The sequence below is a fragment of the Cotesia glomerata genome, linkage group LG9 (assembly GCF_020080835.1).
Source record: "Cotesia glomerata isolate CgM1 linkage group LG9, MPM_Cglom_v2.3, whole genome shotgun sequence".
NCBI classification, from domain to species: domain Eukaryota; kingdom Metazoa; phylum Arthropoda; class Insecta; order Hymenoptera; family Braconidae; genus Cotesia; species Cotesia glomerata.
In genome coordinates, this window is record NC_058166.1 from 16,009,321 (window position 1) to 16,031,450 (window position 22,130).

General features: G+C 27.9%; 1 protein-coding gene across 2 annotated transcripts in view; it reads left to right on the plus strand.

The window, feature by feature from the left end:
• The window catches only part of LOC123271168 (MAP kinase-activating death domain protein), a 34,386-nt gene that overhangs the window by 11,236 nt on the left and 1,020 nt on the right, over positions 1-22,130 (plus strand). The window contains exons 10-23 of one of the 2 annotated variants that reach the window (XM_044737405.1): positions 908-1,146; positions 1,234-1,656; positions 3,189-3,386; positions 3,468-4,067; positions 5,680-5,871; positions 6,008-6,107; positions 7,718-8,161; positions 10,399-10,528; positions 13,155-13,371; positions 13,536-13,808; positions 15,358-15,534; positions 16,664-16,672; positions 18,708-18,780; positions 18,854-18,900. In XM_044737405.1, the coding sequence (XP_044593340.1) occupies positions 908-1,146; positions 1,234-1,656; positions 3,189-3,386; positions 3,468-4,067; positions 5,680-5,871; positions 6,008-6,107; positions 7,718-8,161; positions 10,399-10,528; positions 13,155-13,371; positions 13,536-13,808; positions 15,358-15,534; positions 16,664-16,672; positions 18,708-18,780; positions 18,854-18,900 (3,122 nt within the window). The remainder of the gene's footprint in view (positions 1-907; positions 1,147-1,233; positions 1,657-3,188; positions 3,387-3,467; positions 4,068-5,679; positions 5,872-6,007; positions 6,108-7,717; positions 8,162-10,398; positions 10,529-13,154; positions 13,372-13,535; positions 13,809-15,357; positions 15,535-16,663; positions 16,673-18,707; positions 18,781-18,853; positions 18,901-22,130) is intronic. The other variant, XM_044737406.1, reaches the window with a different exon arrangement.

Below are 22,130 nucleotides of genomic sequence, written 5' to 3' on the forward strand. Positions count from 1 at the left end.
TCAAATCTCGAAATTTTAAAAATATATCTTATTTAAAAATATATATATATATATATATATATATATATATATATATATATATCTTATATATATGTATGTATATATATGAAAAATATATCAAAATTGCATGTGGGTACTCAAATGAAAGATCTTGATGAGTATAACATCCGGATGAGCTTATATCTCTAAAAATGTCAATAGTTGACAAGATACAACGTCTTTTCTTAACTATTGACATTTTTAAAGATATAAGCTCATCCGGATGTTACACTCATCAAGACCTTTCATTTGAGTACCCACATCAATTTTTCATATATTTTATATATTTATATATCTTATATATATGTATGTATATATATGAAAAATATATCAAAATTGCATGTGGGTACTCAAATGAAAGATCTTGATGAGTATAACATCCGGATGAGCTTATATCTCTAAAAATGTCAATAGTTACTACATGACCTTGTATCTTAAGAACTATTGATATTTTTAAAAATATAAGCTTTATCCCGATGTTACACTCATCAAGACCTTTCATTTGAGTACCCACATCAATTTTTCATATATTTTATATATTTATATATCTTATATATATATATGTATATATGAAAAATATATCAAAATTGCATGTGGGTACTCAAATGAAAGCTCTTAATGAGTGTAACATCAGGATGAGCTTATATCTTTAAAAACATCAATATTTAAGAAAGTACAGTGCAATTTAACAAAAGTCATTATTTAATAAAGCAATAATTTATTTATTTATAGTTCACAAGTCACGGCAGTCACATAGTGACTGCAAGGTTGCTAGTTTCTTATTACAACATTGCTCATTTTTTTCAAAAGATATTTTTTCTTTCTGTGTAATATATAAAAAAATTAAAATTAATTTTTAAAATTCAAGGTAACCATCATTCACAAACAACCCAGCATCAGATGTCATTGTCAGTGGATCCAAAAAATCTTTACAACCCTCCAGAATCATTGCAGTATCCTGGTAACGAAGAAGACAACGCAGCGCGTCCTGACAGTCCAACAAGTACTTCTTCTAGTCACAGCGATCTCAGTAGCCCGAGTTGCAATCGAGACTCGGAATTAGAACTCAATCCTAAAGCTCAGGAACTCTTCCAAGTTCCCAAAAATGTAATCTATTATTTAAATCATTAAAAAAAAATTTTTTTTTAAATAATATTTTATGATTTTATGGTAATAAAAAATTTTTTCAAACAGATGCCGCCAATAATTCCGAGTTTAGAACGCCAGCCGAGTATCGGTAACGTGCTGGATCGTACACCAAGCTTAACTGGTGTAGGTCCACTGTTGCTTCGGCAAATGAGTACAGGGGAAAATTCTCAAAGAAGATCCAGCTTGGCAAGCAGTCCCAAAGTGAACGAACGTTCGCCAGCTTCACCGATCAATCCATTCACTCGACAGAAGAGCGGAGAAAAAGTCGATGGTAATGGTGTGCTTAGACAATCATCCCAAGGCTCATTGTTCGAACAATTCGCCTCTCAAGCCAAGGATTTGGTGCGAGAAACTACGAGACAGAGCAGTCAAGACGGGATTTTAGCGCACATGGACAAGCTCAAGATCCAGGCGAAGGAAAAAATTACAGAAGCTGGAGAAGATAGTCTTTTTGCTCCACTAGAACATGTTAGTGAAATTATTTTAATTTCTAGCAATTTACTGATAAAGAGCTGCTAATTTATTTTATTTATTTATTTACTAACAACCTTGTAGTCACTATGTGACTGCCGTGACTTGTGAAATATAAATAATTAAAGTTTTGCTTTATTAAATAATGACTTTTGTTAAATTGTACTGTAATTTCTTAAATATTGACGTTTTTAAAGATATAAGCTCATCTTGGAGTTACACTCATCAAGAGCTTTCATTTGAGTACTCACATGCATTTTGATATATTTTTCATATATACATATATATATAATATATACAAATATATAAAATATATGAAAAATTGATGTGGGTACTCAAATGAAAGGTCTCGATGAGTGTAACATCGGAATGAGCTTATATCTTTAAAAATGTTAATAATTAAAAAATTACATTGTATCTTCTAAACCAATGATATTTCAACAATATTAGCTCATCTAGATATTACACTCATCAAGAGCTTTAATTTGAGTACCCACATGCATTTTGATATATTTTTCATATATACATATATATATATATAATATATACAAATATATAAAATATATGAAAAATTGATGTGGGTACTCAAATGAAAGGTCTCGATGAGTGTAACATCGGAATGAGCTTATATCTTTAAAAATGTTAATAATTAAAAAATTACATTGTATCTTCTAAACCAATGATATTTCAACAATATTAGCTCATCTAGATATTACACTCATCAAGAGCTTTAATTTGAGTACCCACATGCATTTTGATATATTTTTCATATATACATATATATAATATATACAAATATATGAAAAATTGATGTGGGTACTCAAATGAAAGATCTCGATGAGTGTAACATCGGAATGAGCTTATATCTTTAAAAATGTTAGTAATTAAAAAATTACATTGTATCATTTAAACTAATGATATTTCAAACAATATAAGTTCATCTAGATATTACACTTTTCAAAAGCTTTCATTTCAGTACCAACATGCATTTTGATATATTTATATATATGTAATATATATAAATATATGAAAAATTGATATAGGTATTTAAATAGAAGGTCTTGATGAGTGTAACATCAGAATGAGTTTATATATTTAAAAATGTCAATAATTAAGAAATTACATTGCATCTTCTAAACTAATGATATTTCTAACAATATTAGCTCATCTAGATATTACACTCATCAAGACCTTTCATTCGAGTACCCACATGTATTTTGATATATTTTTCATATATACATATATAAAATATATATAAATATATGAAAAAATTGATGTGGATACTCAAATGAAAGGTCTCGATGAATGTAACATCGGGATGAGCTTATATCTTTAAAAAAGTCAATATTTTACCAGATATAAGGTCATTTCTTAATTATGACTATCGGTGAGAATGATGGCACAAATTAAAGTCAAGACCCTTGCAATGACACTATATTTAACAAAAAAAAAAACCGATTTTATCATATGACTATCTTGGACACAAAATTTTTCTTATTCTCTTAAGTAGATTATTTATTATTTTTCAGCTGACGCAACAAACGAAAAAAGCAGTAGACGGTGCGACGAAATCAGTCCAAGAAGCTTCCAAGTCAGCGTTGGAAGCCAGTAAAACAGCAGCAGGTGTCAGTAAAAACACTCTCGACGACTTGACTTACGTCGGAAAGAGCACCATTGGAGATTTAACTAAGAGTGCTAAGGAAGCGACGAAGAAAGGTCTATTGAAGGTAACAATAAATTCACCCTCTCGGAAAAGCTTTTACAAGATCAATAAATGCCTAATGTAATACCCGATAATTTATTTCCAGAGCTTAGGGGAATCCCAGCAGTCCCCAGAACAAATGCCTCAATCAGCTCGTCAATCACTAAAGCGTGATTCATTGAACACTCAGTTAGTGGCGTCAGAAACGCGGGGAGGACGCCGCGAAATTGGTCGTGATTTTTTCAGCAACGTCAGCAGTGATATTACTGGAATAGCCACGCAAACGAGCAACATGTTTAGTGATTTATTCGGTAGTAAGAACAGCTCAAATCGGAACAGCAATAATTTATTATCAGGAGCCCAGAAAATGAAAGACAAATCATCGATTCCGTCGTTCAGTCCTTTTAAGCGAGGCAAAGGCGGGCTTATGGATAAGAGTTCCTTGATCAAGCACACGAGTAATAGGAGCGACGCTGAGGATATACAACGAGCACAGAACAATGAACGGACTAATACCAATAATGACAATCAAGCTTTTATTACTGAAGTTATTAATCAGGTTCTCGCTGGAGAGGGAATAGGATACTTCAAGCTTAACAGATTGAAGAAGTTAATGGAAGACGAGAGCTATAGAGACGTCGTTGTTACTAAATTGAACCGGGGGATCAATCGTAAAATAAGTCCCGATGATCATATTGACGACGTTGTACGTATTTTATGATATTAATTTGTCTAGATAAATTTATACTAATGGAATTGGGTAGATAGATTAAAATTTTATTTGACTCTGGAATCTAAACTCCCTTAGAGCCATCAGTATTTAAGATATATCGCGTGCCTAATGCCAAAAGGGCATATTACAGCAGTTAGATAGGGTTCCATGCCAAAAGGGCGTATGAAAAAAATTTTTTTTGCCATTCTTTTTAAAATCGCTCGAAACGTAAAGATCTGCAGAAAAAAAATTTTTGACGTACTAACGCCAAAAGGGCGTATCTTAAGATATACGCCCTTTTGGCTTTAGGAAATTATCGGTCTAAAGCCAAAAGGGCGTATAAAAAAAATCAGGATTTTTCATAATTTCGAACAACAGTTTTCAAAATTCTCCGGAGAATGTTAGTGAAAAAAATAATTTTGAAAAAGTCAACATTTTCGATAGGAGTAATTTAAATTTTCATCATTTTGGACAGTCCAATGATTAAAAAATAATAGTTTAAAAAAACTAAAAACACGCTTTTTATAGAAAACCAAACTAAAAAATAGAAAATAAATTTAAATTAAGAATAGTGTTAAAAATTTCAATAAATATAAATTAATAATAGTGTAAATAAAAAAAATGTATTTTATTTTAAAAAAAGCGTGAGGTGCATGCTGTCAATAGTTATAAATATTTTATTGACAGATATGAGTAGACTGATTATCATTTTTATAATATCTTAAAAAGCACCCCACGCTTTTTTGAAATAAAATACATTTTTTTTATTTACACTATTATTAATTTATATTTATTGAAATTTTTAACACTATTCTTAATTTAAATTTATTTTCTATTTTTTAGTTTGGTTTTCTATAAAAAGCGTGTTTTTAGTTTTTTTAAACTATTATTTATTATATAACGCAACTCAGTACAAAATTAATTAATTAATTAAAGGATTACAAATAAATTTAATTTAAAATTTTAATGAAATACAGATAGATCATTCAATACAAAGAAATTATTCAAAGTCATAATTGAAAATTGCTAATATAAAATAATACTTTAAATGAGATCAAAATAAAAATTGCAATTATTAGTTCAATTATCATGTGTTGGAAAAAGTGATTGAAGCAAGCATTTTTAAATTCAACTAAATTATCTACAGCCACAGTCTCAGCTGGCAGTGCATTCCAAATACATATGCGATGAATTAAAAATTAATACATGACACAATTAGCCTGCGATATACGGAGATAGTCTTGTCTGACATCACCTCTACGCAGTGCTACTGGTAAAAAATCTAATTTTGAGCCGAATAGCTGCTGATAATTTAGTCGAATTTCTTTATAAAATTTTTAGCCAATCTAATTTTTTTAAATACGGAGTAACATCATCATATTTTATAATTTTATAAATAAATCTGACGCATGAATTATTTATTTATTTAATTTATTTAATTCAATCGACCCTAGAACAAGTGCTCCCTAAGGGCCGTAAAGTACAGAGTATTACATTAATAGTGAGCAATTTTTATAAATTAAAGTAAAACATTTTAGAATTAGTTAATATTAATATAATTATGTTACATGGGTAATATTATTAATGTTAATATTGATCATTTCAGTGTATATCTCGGGCAATTTATAAAGGAATGCTTATGTGCCTTCAAGCAGTAGCCAGTGGCTTAGCTCATACCTACAGTAATTACGGCCTTGGTGGTATGGCATCGGTATTTCAATTAATGGAAATTGCTCACACGCATTATTGGAGCAAAGATCTCAATGACGGGGTCTACGAAGCCCCACTCATGCTACAAGTTTGTATATTTTTAAATAATTACCGTGTAAATTATTCATATAATACCTATATGATGCCTATATAATATCTATATGATAGCTATGATGCAGAATAAATGTGTAAAGTTTGTTTTTATAATGGCTAAAACTTTTCAGACGAGTTCATTTGAAAGTCATGAAAATTTACGAACAAACTCTGCTAATAAATCGGAGGTTGTTGATGTTACTAAAACGCTATCGTCTCAACATTTACATGGTAATTTATCCAATTTATTTAATAAACTTTTTACCATTAAAAGTGGATTATATTTTTGAAGTCAAACTCTAAACACTTTAATTTAAATATTTAAATTTATTTTTATTAAAAAAGGGTGGATATATTTTATGATACTGAAGTTAGCTGATAACTGATAGTTTTTTTAATTTGCATAAAAATAAAATTTTGCTTTATTATTCAATGACTTTTGTTAAAATGCTCTGTATTTTCTTAAATATTGACATTCTGGAAGATATAAGCTCATCCCGATGTTACACTCATCAAGAGATTTCATTTGAGTACCCACATGCATTTTGATATATTTTTCATATATACATATATATATAATATATAAAAATATATGAAAAATTGATGTGGGTACTCAAATGAAAGGTCTCGATGAGTGTAACATCAGGATGAGCTTATATCGTTAAAAATATCATCAGTGGACAAAATACAAAGTCATTGCTTAAAAATTCACATTTTTTAAGATATAAGCTCATCCTGATGTTACACTCATCAAGAGGTTTCATTTGAGTACCCACATGCATTTTGATATATTTTTCATATATACATATATATAAAATATATAAATATATGAAAAATTGATGTGGGTACTCAAATGAAAGGTCTCGATGAGTGTAACATCACGATGAGCTTATATCGTTAAAAATATCATCAGTGGACAAAATACAAAGTCATTGCTTAAAAATTCACATTTTTTAAGATATAAGCTCATCCTGATGTTACACTCATCAAGAGATTTCATTTGAGTACCCACATGCATTTTGATATATTTTTCATATATACATATATATAAAATATATAAATATATGAAAAATTGATGTGGGTACTCAAATGAAAGGTCTCGATGAGTGTAACATCAGGATGAGCTTATATTTGTAAATATATCAATCGTGCACAAAATACAAGGTCGTTTTTTAATTATTAATATTTTTAAAGATATAAGCTCATCCTGATGTTACTCTCATCAAGATTTTTCATTTGAGTACCCACATGCATTTTGATATATTTTTCATATATACATATACATATAATATATATAAATATATGAAAAATTGATATGGGTACTCAAATGAAAGGTCTCGACGAATGTAATATCGGGATGAGCTTATATATTTAAAAATTTCAATAGTTCACGAGATACAAGATCATTTCTTAATTATGTATCTCATTGCTAATAAAATTTATTGCTTAATTTCATTGCTATAAAATTAAAAAAATAATTTATGATACTAAAGTTAGCCGACGTTTGTGATTTGTTGATTTTTTTTAATTTATTAAATTAAAACTACAAAACATTTAAAAATTGTACTTATAGTTTTTCAAGTTTTTTTATAAACTTTTTTTTTTTTTAATTTTTTTCAATAAAAAATATAAAAATTTTTAGATGTCAGCTAACTTAATTTCCATAAAAAATTTCTAACATCTGTCAACTTCAGTGTTATAATTTATTTATTATTATTAAAGAAATAAATAAATATATTTTTTAATAATTTAAATAGATTTATTTTTAGTATTAATGTTTGATTTTTTGATATTATATAAATTGATCAATAAACTAAAATTGAAACGTTATTCATTTTCAGACGGATCACTAGTTCACTTAGAAATATCACATGCGGTCTCTCCGTCATCTACCTCTGACAGCAATCAATCGACGGCAGATTTATTTCTTGATATGTTTTCCAAGAAAGGAAAACTATTAAGTAAACTGGCGTCTTTTGATTCTGAAGGCGGTAGTCGTACGACACACGGGTCATCAATTATGAGCTTGGGCGGCGATTCCCCAGACAATAAAAATACTATATCGAACCACCCGGCATTCCGGCAGTCACATCAGTCAACTTTATCAATACGTAGTGCTGTTTCCGATAGCGAAGTCGAGCAGGGTAACAACCGCAGCGAAAAGCGAGGGAGTATTTGGTCTAGTAAATCATCCTTAAGTGCTGGGTTTCGATACCATGGGGGCAATTTGCTGCCTACTACAACAACTCCTAGCCCTGAAGCCGCCAGAACTTATTTATTTGAAGGTAATTTCATAAATTTTTCTTCTTCCTTATTACTTCTTATTTATTACTTGGGTAAAATTGAACCAAATATTGACCAGGCAGTATAAAAATTTGATTTTAAAAATTTAATCATTTAATTTTATATTCAGTACGTGATTATAAATTTTGAATTTTATTATTTAATGTTTAATGATAAAAAAAAAATAATAAGTTTGAGTACAAATATCAGAAAGTAGGAAAATTAGTCATTAGAATTTAATTTTGCGGTGTTTAGTAGGTACATTTATCATCAATTTATATAAAATTAAAATTTTCACAAGCAATAAATGAGTATTAGTCAAAAAAATTTAATATCGAAGATTAATTATCATTAATTTTTTTAGAAAAACCATGTTAATGATGGAAAAAATACTCTGGTCAACAATTGCTGTTGTAAATTATCCAATGTACTTAAAATTAGTATGACCATTAATTTCAATATTAGTACTGAAAATAATTTATTATGATAAGTATTTAGACTGCAATATAAAATACTCCATCTCTAGATCCATAATTAAGAAATGACGTTGTATCTTGTGAAATATTGACATTTTTAAAGATATAAGCTCACCTTGAGATTACACTCATCGAAACCTTTTATTTGAGTACCCACATCAATTTGTCATATATTTTATATATTTGTATATATTATATATATATACAAATATATGAAAAATATATCAAAAATGCATGTGGGTACTCAAATGAAAGCTCTCGATTAGTGTAATGTCAGGATGAGCTTATATTTTAAAAAATGTGAATAATAAAGCAATGACGTTGTATTTTGTCCACTAATGATATTTTTAAGTATTACAGCTCATCCTGGAGTTACACTCATCGAGACCTTTCATTTGAGTACCCACATCAATTTTTCATATATTTTATATATTTCTATATATTATATATATGTATATATGAAAAATATATCAAAAGTGCATGAGGGTACTCAAATGAAAGCTCTTGATGAGTGTAACATGGGGATGAGCTTATATCTTTAAAAATGATAATAATAAAGTAATAACGTTGTATTTTGTCCACTGGTGATATTTTTAACAATATAAGCTCATCCTGAAGTTACACTTATCAGGACCTTTCATTTGAGTACCCACATCAATTTTTCATATATTTTATATATTTGTATATATTATGTATATGAATATATGAAAAATATATCAAAAATGCATGTGGGTACTCAAATGAAAGCTCTCGATTAGTGTAATGTCAGGATGAGCTTATATTTTAAAAAATGTGAATAATAAAGCAATGACGTTGTATTTTGTCCACCAATGATATTTTTAACTATTAAAGCTCATCCTGGAGTTACACTCATCGATATCTTTCATTTGAGTACCCACTTCAATTTTTCATATATTTTATATATTTCTATATATTATATATATGTATATATGAAAAATATATCAAAAGTGCATGTGGGTACTCAAATGAAAGCTCTTGATGAGTGTAACATCAGGATGAGCTTACATCTTTAAAAATATCAATAATTAAAAAATGACCTTGTATTTTGAGAACTATTGACATTTTTAAAGATATAAGCTCATTCTGACATTACACTCATCGAGACCTTTCATTTGAGTACCCACATCAATTTTTCATATATTTATATATAGTATATATATATGTATATATAAAAAATATATCAAAAATGCATGTGGGTACTTAAATGAAAGCTCTTGATAAGTGTAACATCGGAATGAGCTTATATCTTTAAAAATGTCAATATTTAAGAAAATACAGTGCAATTTAACATAAGTCATTTAATAAAGCAAAATTTTATTTACTTATAGTTTACAAGCCACGGAAGTCACATAGTGACTGCAAGGTTGCTAGTAAATTATTAACTTCAGTAAATAGATTATTTAATGTCGAAACGATTATAGATTAAAAAAAAATTAATTATAAATCTAGTAAGCATATACTACTGGTCAATATTAGGAATATGGTCAATATTTAGTGCATTGCAATTTAATAATTGGAACAATCATCTGCAACGTTAATTTCTATATAATTTAGTATTTATTATTATGTATTTTATAAACTAAAGTAATATAATTTGTAAGTAAAAACTATAAAAAAAAAAGCATAACACTCGTTTCAGCTCACAAACTTTTCTAATAAATTTACAAATAGTGGACTTTATCTAAACTGATCAATATTAGGATCCTTTACCCTATTATATCTACCAATTTATTTTTTTAAAGGTTTATTGGGGAAAGAAAGATCACGTCTTTGGGATCAAATGCAATTTTGGGAAGACGCGTTCCTTGACGCTGTATCACAAGAACGTGACATGATTGGAATGGACCAAGGTCCAGGTGAAATGATGGAAAGGTATATAAAATTTAAAAAAATGATTCCGCGTGTTTTTATCCCCTGGCAAAACATTCTACAGACAAAATATCTCTTGACAAAATAACCCTTTCCCACGTGATTCTTACAAGTAATTATTTTTTACTATATTAGCTGCTACGAACATTATTTCATTATTTATTTTAGCGTGATTTTGTGTGTGTTTATCTAAAAATACGCTAAAACATATGCTTGTTACCGTGTTGTACCCTTTTTAACTTCCCGCTAAGAAAATTGAAAATTTTCAAAAATCGGGAAGTTATTGGTTTTAGATTTAGATTTAGATTTTGTTTATTGATGCCAAGGCACAGGCCAAATGGCAATTTCGATTACAGAGTATATACAGTTTTTACAAGAAAGATAGTTTCTGTGAGTACATAACATAGAGTACATAACATTGCATAAAAATGCATTTATATAATTTGTTTATAAATTGTATATAGACAAAGTAAATAAAATTTGTTCAAATAAAATTTGGAAATTATATAGAAAAAGAAAGATTTAAAATATAAAATTTCAATGTTATCAATTCAGATAATAACTCAATATAATAATTCTGTGAATTGCATTTATTTTATTCTTATTTTAATCTTAATTTTAAACTTCAACTTTTAATCTTCAATGAATTGGACTTTAATGTGTTATTTATTAGACATTATTTTAATTATCAAGATTCAATAAATAATTGAAAACTTCTTTTTTAAACACTTGTAAGCTACTAGAATTTACAATTTCACGTGGGAGTTCTTCCCAAAGCCTTATTACAGTCACCAAAAAAGATTTCTCTAAGTAGCTTGTAGTGAAAGGAGGTAGCTTGAAGGACGTGTGCCTTTTTGCAGCCAATCTGTTTGAACGCCGAACATCACTTTCTTCAACGAATAAGTCGCGCAAGTACTCCGGCTTTCCATTCTCTAGTAATTTGTACAAGTAGCAAACTGCATAGTACAATACGGGGTTTTACCCCGTTTTTCGAAAATCGAGTTTTCATCAGATCTCGACGTTTTGAGGTCCTAGGAAGCTTTCCTGACTATTCCCGCGAGGGTGTCACTATGTCTGTATGTATGTGTGTGTGTGTGTGTGTGTGTAAGTATGTAAACCTCTTATAACTTTTGAACGGTTGAACCGATTTCATCGCGGTTGGTGCCATTCGAAAGGACTTCGCCAAACTTAGATTTCCTGTTAATTTGAACCGATTCGGACCGATAGATTTTGAGAAATTTGGAGAAATCTAAAAAAAAGTAGGAAAAAAATTTTTTCTGAAGTGGTTTTTTTGGGATAACTTTTAAACGGCTCAACCGATCGATTCCAAAAACTAATCAGCTCTCAACCTTGAAAAACCACGTCGATCGCCGCCAATCCGGTCAAAATCGGTTGATTCGTTCGAGAGATATCGTGAACGAAAGAAAACCGAAAAAAGTGTTTTTTCAGAGTTACTCCGAAATTTCTAGTTTGACCAATTGAAACTTAGAAATTATTTATAAGGCTTAAAAAACTACGTAGAGTGCCGCCAACCGCGTAAAAATCGGTTCATTAATTCAAAAGTTATTGCGGTATGAACATTCAAAAAATAGTGTTCTATGAAACTTCTACACAGAAAGAATGGTTCACTTGAACCAAGAAAATATTTTTCTTGCTAATTATTTTCTTGGGCGAAAAAAAAATTTTTTTTTGACACAAGAAATTTCACTTATCTCAACAAAATTAATTCTCTTGCTTCAAGAAATACGTATCTTGATCCAAGACAATTTATTTGAATCAAGAACATTTTCTTGTTTTGAGAAAATTTTTCTCTTGCTCCAAAAAATTAAATATCTCGATAATAAATTTTCATTAATATTTTTATTGACAAACATGTCAAATGGGAAGATCAAATAATATTGAACTATTTTCTTTCATTCAATATGTATAATTGCGTGCTAAAATAATCTAAAATGGGTATCAAATATTCAAGAGAAAAATTTTCTCAAGGTGAGAAAATTTTTTTTTCAGCTGAAGTAGGTGGCGCTGCTTCCCTGAAGTATCTAAAAATCTTGATCCAATATAAAAATTGATTGTATCAAGTATTTATGATAATTTGAATTAAGAAAAATTACTTCCACCAAGAATATAATTTCAAGAAAAATTTTTACTTCGGCCAAGACAACTTCGGTCTTCCTTCGGGCACCCGGAAATTTACTTGAGCCAAGAATTTTATTCTCCAGTCAAGAAATTTTTTTTTCTGTGTATCAGACTTTTGAGCTCAAAGAGCTCAAAAGCATAGAAAAAGTATCTTTTTGAGCTCGGAGAGCTTAAAACAACACACAGATTGTACTTTTGAGCTCGAAGAGCTCAAAAAAGCGGCCAGGTATTAACGGAATTAGCGGGAAGTTGCAGGGATGGACTTTAGGGTCAACCGTTTTCCTAATTTTTTTTTACGAATTTTGTCTGCGGTGTGTATTTTAAATAGTATTATGATGATTATAATCTTCTCACTACGTTGTGGAATATTTTGTCGAGAGATATTTTGTCCGTAGGATTTTTTATAGGGGGATGAAAAGGTGCATTACCAAAAAAATTTTTCCTCAATCCCGACTGGAGTATTAATAAAATAAATAAACTTTTTTATTAGATATAAAAGCCTAAGTGACAGCGAACGTCGTCGCCTGGAGCATGATGAAGACCGGCTACTTTGCACGCTTCTACACAATCTAACAGCAATCCTGGTGATGTTAAATGTCGAAAAAGTGGAGTTGAAGCGGAAAATTCGTCGGTTGCTGGGCAAAAGTCACATCGGTTTAATTTACAGTCAAGAACTTAATCAACTGCTAGATCAAATCGATAACCTGGTGAGTTTATTCAGTCAATATTAATTCAGTTAGAAACTTTAACACGCTAACTAACTGTTTTAATTGACTTTTCACTTTAATTGACCATGCCTACGCGCTGATGGGTTGTTTAAAATGTCCCACATGGATAATTGATTTATTAAAGAGTTGTTTAATTGTTTCAGCACGGCAATGACATCGATTTAAAGCCACTGACGTCTCGACAAATGCATAGACAGTCGTTTACCGTTCATGCTGGTACAGATGCCGACGGCGAGTTGCGTTTTCTAGAAGTTCGGCATGATGGATTAGTATTAAGATCGGTAAACGGTGTAATTGTCGAGCGTTGGTGGTATGAGCGGTTAGTTAATATGACTTGTAGCCCTAAAAATAAGGTATTATGCTTATCTAAACGAAATGGAGATCAATTGGAGCTGCATAATTATTACACTAAAAAAGTAAGTTGCGAAATTATTTACTGCAAGACGGATTTTATTTAAAATTCTTTTTTTTTTTAAATTGAAAAAAAAAAATTAACTTGAATCAAGAAACTAATTATTAAAGAGTTTCATTGTCTTATGCCACGTTGTTTTACTATTTAATCGCAAAATATTTTTGAAGGTAAAAAAAATTTTTTTAATTTAAATAAAAATATTTTGAATGAATTTTTTTTTTATGTACTAAGGTAAAAGCCCCAATATATGATCATGTACCAGTATATGATCACTCCATGTATTTGTATACCTATATTTGCGAATATAGATATACAAGCTATATAAATATAGATATATAAGCTAATCCCGATGTTGCACTCATCAAGAGCTTTCATTTGAGTACCCACGTTCATTTTTTATATATTTTTCATATATACATATATATATATATATATATATATATATATATAGTATATATAAATATATAAAATATATGAAAAATTGATGTGGGTACTCAAATGAAAGGTCTTGATCAGTGTAACTCCAGCATGAGCTTATATCACTAAAAATATCATCAGTGGACAAAATACAACGTCATTGCTTTATTATTCACATTTTTTAAGATATAAGCTCATCCTGATTCTACACTCATCAAGACCTTTCATTTGAGTACCCACATGCATTTTTGATATACTTTTCATATATACATATATATAATATATATAAATATATGAAAAATTGATGTGGATACTCAAATGAAAGGTCTTGATGAGTGTAACTCCAGGATGAGCTTATATCTTTAAAAATGTCAATAGTTCACAAGATACAACGTCATTCCTTAAATATTGATGTTTTGAAAGGTATAAGCTCATTCTGATGTTACACTCATCGAGAGCTTTCATTTGATTACCCACATGCATTTTCATATATTTTTCATATATAATATATATAAATATATAAAATATATGAAAAATTGATGTGGATACTCAAATGAAAGGTCTCGATGAGTGTAACTCCAGGATGAGCTTATATCTTTAAAAATGTCAATAGTTCACAAGATACAACGTAATTTCTTAACTATTGATGTTTTGAAAGGTATAAGCTCATCCTGATGTTACACTCATCAAGAGCTTTCATTTGATTACCCACATGCATTTTTGATATATTTTTCATATATACATATATATATAATGTATATAAATATATGAAAAATTGATGTGGGTACTCAAATGAAAGGTCTCGATGAGTGTAATGTCAGAGTGAGCTTATATCTTTAAAAATGTCAATAGTTCACAAAATATAACGTCATTTCTTAATTATGTGTGTCATTAAATGTAGATTTTTCCCTATAGTTATTAATTTGATGATAATTTTTTTTCTACTATTAAATAAAAAGAAATATTCTTGAGTCAAATAAAATTTACTTGAATCAAGAAAAATTTTCTATTTTTAGAATTTTTTTATTCAAATAAAAAAAATTAAGTTCTTCAAATTATTTTCTTGAATCAAGTTAATTTTTTTTTCTCTACAAGCATGTAATAAAATTACTAACTTAAATTTACTGTGTTATCAGAGCAAAGATCTCTACTACTGCATAAAAGACGCGATAGAAAAGGCAGCAGCTCGCGGTCGGGCTAATCTCGGAGTTGAACTGGGCGACGAATTTCCTGTACAGGATGTAAAAACCGGGGAAGGCGGGTTACTGCAAGTATGCATTGAAGGTGTGGGATTACTTTTTGCCAATAGCAAGGTATGAGATTATCAAAATTTTAATATACGTTCTTTATATTTAAATTTAATATTAACTTTTTTTTTAAAACTATTTTTATTCTTTTATTATCTATTAATCAGTTTTATTTTCTATTGTTGTTTATTCTAAATTACGCTCTGTATTTTTTTATAAAACAACAGCTTTATATTCTAAGCAAAAATAGTAAATATGTACCGAAATTTAAATAGGTACTTAAAAAAAATTTTCTTTGTATTTATTTTTAGAAAAAAAAAATAGAATTTAGTATCAAAAAAATCAGTCGATTCTTTTTTATTATTTTAATTTTTTTTAATTTTATTAATTACATCTCAACGCCAAGGACCACTCAATATTATCTCCTACAAATTTTGTATTGTATAAAATAATTATCTATTAATAGATTTAGAATTAATTAGATAATAAATAGTAAAAATAATACAAAAAAATATATATAAAAAAAAATTATCGGATAAAAACAAAATTATATATTATTTTATAATATTTATATTTTTTATTTTATTTCTTCATGCATTTTTCTTCCATGTTTATATTAAATTGCATGCCTCAATGTGCAGCTATAAATATGAATTATATAATATAATAATACTGTTTTTTTTATAATATTTATTTTATCATTTAAATTTTATAAAATTTTAATAATTATATGATAATGGTTGCCATATTATCTTTTTTTAAAAATAATTTTATTATTTATTATTAAATAATTTATTTTTTAAATAATTAATTTTTTATTTTTTTTTCGCTAAATATATATTTAAAAAATATATATAAATGTTGAATGCCATATTTTAAATCGAGCAAATAAATTTAATTAAATAATAATTATTATTATTATAAGATAAATAAAATTTATTATATATAATAAAAGTTTATTTTTTTATATGTGGGGAACTTTTGAGATGGTCCTTGTTATCGTCGCCTAATTATTTATTCTATTAAATTGTAGTTGCGTCAACTAAGCGGTGATAAATAATAATATCGTCCTGTAGAAATAATATTATTAATATATTTATTAATCTAATTATTTAAGAAATATATATAAATATATATTTCTGTTTGTTGTCCTGTCTTACGACAATGCCCCTTCTCATTCTGGCTGGACAAACAGGATTTTGAGGTATATTTAACAACTGACTCATTGTGCAATTTATTATTTTATTATTAATATAAATGTTGCCCGTTTTTTTTTTTTTTTTTTTTTTTAGTTTTATATTAAAATTTATTTTTAACTCTTAAACACAATAATCTTCATTTGTCAGTATTATTATTATAAAACAAACCAAGTATTTTTTTTTAGTAATAGTATATTACATACCTAGGGAAGTAAAATAAGAAAAGTATCAAATAACATGTAATCAGACAAATATGTGGTCTGAGGCTTTTCTTTTTACTGGCTAAAGTGTGTATACTATTTTTCTGCTCGACGGACACGGAAAGAATAAGATGACACTGGATATCATCCCAGATTATATTGAGTAAAAAAAAATTTCAGATAGTAGCTAGTATAATCCAGATTACAATGAGTATAATCCAGATAACAACTATCATAATCCAGATTACAATGAGTATAATCCAGATAACAACTATCATAATCCAGATTACAATGAGTATAATCCAGATAACAATGATTATAATCCAGATTACAATGAGTATAATCCAGATAACAACTATCATAATCCAGATTACAATGAGTATAATCCAGATAACAATGATTATAATATAATGTGATGGTTTATTAATTTAGCATTAGCTATTTTACAACAATCTTAGAATTAATACATTTTTCCATTTTTTAACCATGCAGAATACTTTATAATTTATAATAACAAACAATATTTTCTTTGACATATAACATCAATTTAATTTTAAATATTTTCAATCGACTTTCATGAATCATTTCATTATTTAAACTATTAAACCATTGAAACCCTTTATAGTCAATAGATTTTTCAGCAGTGTGAGTCCTAGTATGTGCTATTTTTAACAAATTTTGATTTCTAGTGTAAATATTGTTATTTGAACTTATCATGTTATTTAAGTAATTAAGAAGGAGTCTATTTTTCATTTTAAAAACAAAGATACAGGTATTATAAAATATTCTTTGTCAGATTACATTGAGTATAATCCAGATAACAATGATTATAATCCAGATTACAATGAGTATAATCCAGATAACAATGATTATAATCCAGATATCATGCAGTATAATCTGGATTTTTTTAGCTACTATCTGGAATTTTTTTTTACCACAGATATCACTGAGTATAATCTGGGATGATATCCAGTGTCATCTTGTTTTTTCTGGCCGGAGGGCAGAAAAAATATTATTTAATTATGTTTAAGTGCTTTATCACATTGCAATTTAACTATTATTAGTTTATTTTATTATTTATAATTATATATTTTTTTTTAAATAATTATTAGATTGTCACTAATAAATGTTAGATGTATGATACATGTTTTGTTAAATAACATAATATAATACTACTACAAAACTTATGAATAAATAAACTCCGAGCGGGATTCGAACCCCGCTCTATTTAGTTACAAGTTCAGCCGTACAACAGCTCGTACATGCACAAAACAATTTTTAATAAAATCACTAAAATTCCTGTTTTTTACCTAGAATTTTATAAAATAATTTATAAAATTATATGAAAAAATAAATTACAATCACTTATTAACAATTAAAAATCGCATCCTAGGTAATTTAGAAAATTAGAGTTCACCGCTCGTGTAGACACACTCGATGCACACATTTAGCACTTAAATAATACTCCTACTATTATTATCATTATTTTTATTATTATTATTATCATTATAAATTATTTACAATAATATTTATCTATATAATCTATGGTTTTTGAAGTTAGGCCATCTCCAGAGTTGCCTGTCACTGCTTCAGCGTTGCAACAACACTTTTTATTTACTGTTACATAATTATAATTGTCATTTTATTTTTACTTGTAATTTAATATTAAAAAATGTGCTTTTTTTGTCCATGGGTTTTTTGCGCCGGCACTTTTTTATAAATTAACAAATGATGTGCATGAAATGTTTTTAAAATTATAGATCAATTTTTAATTATTATTATAATTATTATTTAATTTTTTTGTGAAAATTTTGTAAAATCGTTATTTATTTGCTTGCAGTTTTTTGTAAGGTTTGAACATATTCGCAAGTGCTTTACACAACACGGAGGAATTTTTGTGCTTGAAGAATTCAGTGAGTATTAATTTTTATTATTTATTAATAAAAAGATTGATTGATAATTAAGGAGTTTTTTTTTTATTTTCAGATCCCAAAACACGGCAGATAATTCAACATAAATATTTATCTTCAATGGTGTGTATTATAAATTTAGTATTTATTTATTCACTGATAGAAGAATTTATTAACTATTAATAATTCAATTTTTTTGAAGACAATTATTTAATTTATTAAATTTTAATAAATATTTTTTAACATTTAATAAATATTTATTTGGGAGGAACGTACATTTATTAACAATTAATAAGTATTTATTAATAGTTAACAAATATTTATTAACAGTTAATAAATATTTTGTTGAGTGAATTTGTTTCGCTTGCAATTTCATATGATAGGAAGATTGCTTATAAACAAAAATCATCTTTATAAATTATTTGCATTAATTATATTACATTATAATAACGTTTATTGTAAAATACCAAATTCTATCACAACTCATAATTATCTTTTATATTTTTAAATATTAAAAACGTTAATTTATTTAGTGAATTTAATTATTATCATGTATTCCAGCTATACCCTCACGGTTTTGGAAATGCCGTAAAGATTCGGTATTTATACGATATAAATGCTGTATTTTTACCGTAATACTTCAGTTATTTTAGCCAGTTTTTTTGTCGAATTATTATGAAAAAATTACGAAATAAATTCAGAATATTTATGGCAATACAATAGAAAAGTTACGGTATATTTACAGCATTTAAACCGTAAATATACCGCATATTTACTGTATATCTGCGGCATTATTGCAGCAAAAAACCGGAAAAGAAGATCCCTACTTTCTATTTACGGCAAAAATACAAAAATATGCTGCTTTACTACTATTATTCAATAGCTTGAAATTTTTTTTTTATAATATTATAAATTATCGTGAATAATTTTTAAGAGGTTGATAAACTAATTTCTCGATTGTTATTATTATTAATAATTTTTTTTAGTCTAGACCGGGATTCGAACTCAGATCATTTAGTTACGCGCCGAAGGCTCTACCAGTTGAGCTATCAGGAGACACTATCCATATCTAATTACTCAGTCACCTAATAAGACTCACCGAGTAATAAACACAGCCGTCCATCTTACGGTAGAAAGCATTATATCTTTAATTATATCAGTATAAACGCGGCAAAATTATAGTATATCTTTGGTATTTTTACCGTAGAAATACGATTTTATTATTTTAAAATTATAGTTATATTATAGTTAATACATAGATTTTTACGGTAAAAGTTCTAGAGTTTTACAGTAATTTTATAGTATTATTTCTGAACTTGCAGCAAAAGTACGGTAGAAATGCTGCATAACTATAGTAAAAACTGGCCAAAATGACCACAGAAATACCGTATTATTTCAGAATTATAACGGTAAATTTACAGTAAACGCATTAATACCGAAAATTTACGGTATTTCAAAAACTGCGAGGGTAGGATCATAAAAAGTGTCAAAAGAAAATTGCTAATTTTGTTTTGATTTTAAATAAATATTTGTTAACAGTTAACAAATATTAATTAACCATTAATAAATATTTATTAACAGTTAATAAACTGTACTTAATAATTACTTATTAACTATTAATAAATATTTGTTCTGTTAATAAATATTTATTAAATCTTATGATGTTAAAAATCATTTATTAACAGTTAATAAAGCTTATTAAATATAAAAAATCCTTCTATCAGTGTTGATTTTATCTGATAATAGTAATGTTTATGGGTGATTCTCTGTAAGGATGTTTTTTCTGTCCCAGGCATTTTTTATTGGAAAAATTGTTATTTTGTTACTAAAAAATTTATTACGAAAGTAAAAACATTTCTATTTGGAGCATTGAAAACTAAAATGAAATAAATTTTGGTTTTTTGTTATAAATTCGTAAACCTTTTTTTTCATATAAAATTTTTTGGACTTAGAAAAAAATAGAATTTTTATTATACGCCCTTATGGCATCCGAGAGAGGCTCCGGGAGCCATAAGGGCGTATAAAATATTTTTTTTTGCATTTCTGCACATTTCGGACGAAACTACGTTGATTCCCGAAAAAAAAATTTTTTATACGCCCTTATGGCTCCCGGAACCTACCTCGGATGCCATAAGGGCGTTTAATAAAAATTCTGTTTTTTTTTCTAAGTCCAAAAAAAATTTTTATATGGAAAAAATTTTTTTTTTACATTTCTACACGTTTCATACAAAAATACTTCGGTTACCAAAAAAAAATTTTTTTTATACGCCCTTATGGCATCTGGAACGCGATATGTTCACATACGGTTTATTCTTATCATTGATCCACTGCGCGTACAATATTTATTATTTTTGCTATTTAATTTTACATAATTTTTTAAATATATAGGTGTAATTTTATTTATCAATTTGTAAACCAATATTAAGGTATTATACTTGATGAATGATTGTTTTTTAACTTCCCGCTAAGAAAATTGAAAATTTTCAAAAATCGGGAAGTTATTGGTTTTACCCCGTTTTTCGAAAATCGAGTTTTCATCAGATCTCGACGTTTTGAGGTCCTAGGAAGCTTTCCTGACTATTCCCGCGAGGGTGTCACTATGTCTGTATGTATGTGTGTGTGTGTGTGTGTGTAAGTATGTAAACCTCTTATAACTTTTGAACGGTCGAACCGATTTCATCGCGGTTGGTGCCATTCGAAAGGACTTCGCCAAACTTAGATTTCCTGTTAATTTGAACCGATTCGGACCGATAGATTTTGAGAAATTTGGAGAAATCTAAAAAAAAGTAGGAAAAAAAATTTTTTCTGAAGTGGTTTTTTTGGGATAACTTTTAAACGGCTCAACCGATCGATTCCAAAAACTAATCAGCTCTCAACCTTGAAAAACCACGTCGATCGCCGCCAATCCGGTCAAAATCGGTTGATTCGTTCGAGAGATATCGTGAACGAAAGAAAACCGAAAAAAGTGTTTTTTCAGAGTTACTCCGAAATTTCTAGTTTGACCAATTGAAACTTAGAAATTATTTATAAGGCTTAAAAAACTACGTAGAATGCCGCCAACCGCGTAAAAATCGGTTCATTCATTCAAAAGTTATTGCGGTATGAACATTCAAAAAATAGTGTTCTATGAAACTTCTACACAGAAAGAATGGTTCACTTGAACCAAGAAAATATTTTTCTTGCTAATTATTTTCTTGGGCGAAAAAAAAATTTTTTTTTGACACAAGAAATTTCACTTATCTCAACAAAATTAATTCTCTTGCTTCAAGAAATACGTATCTTGATCCAAGACAATTTATTTGAATCAAGAACATTTTCTTGTTTTGAGAAAATTTTTCTCTTGCTCCAAAAAA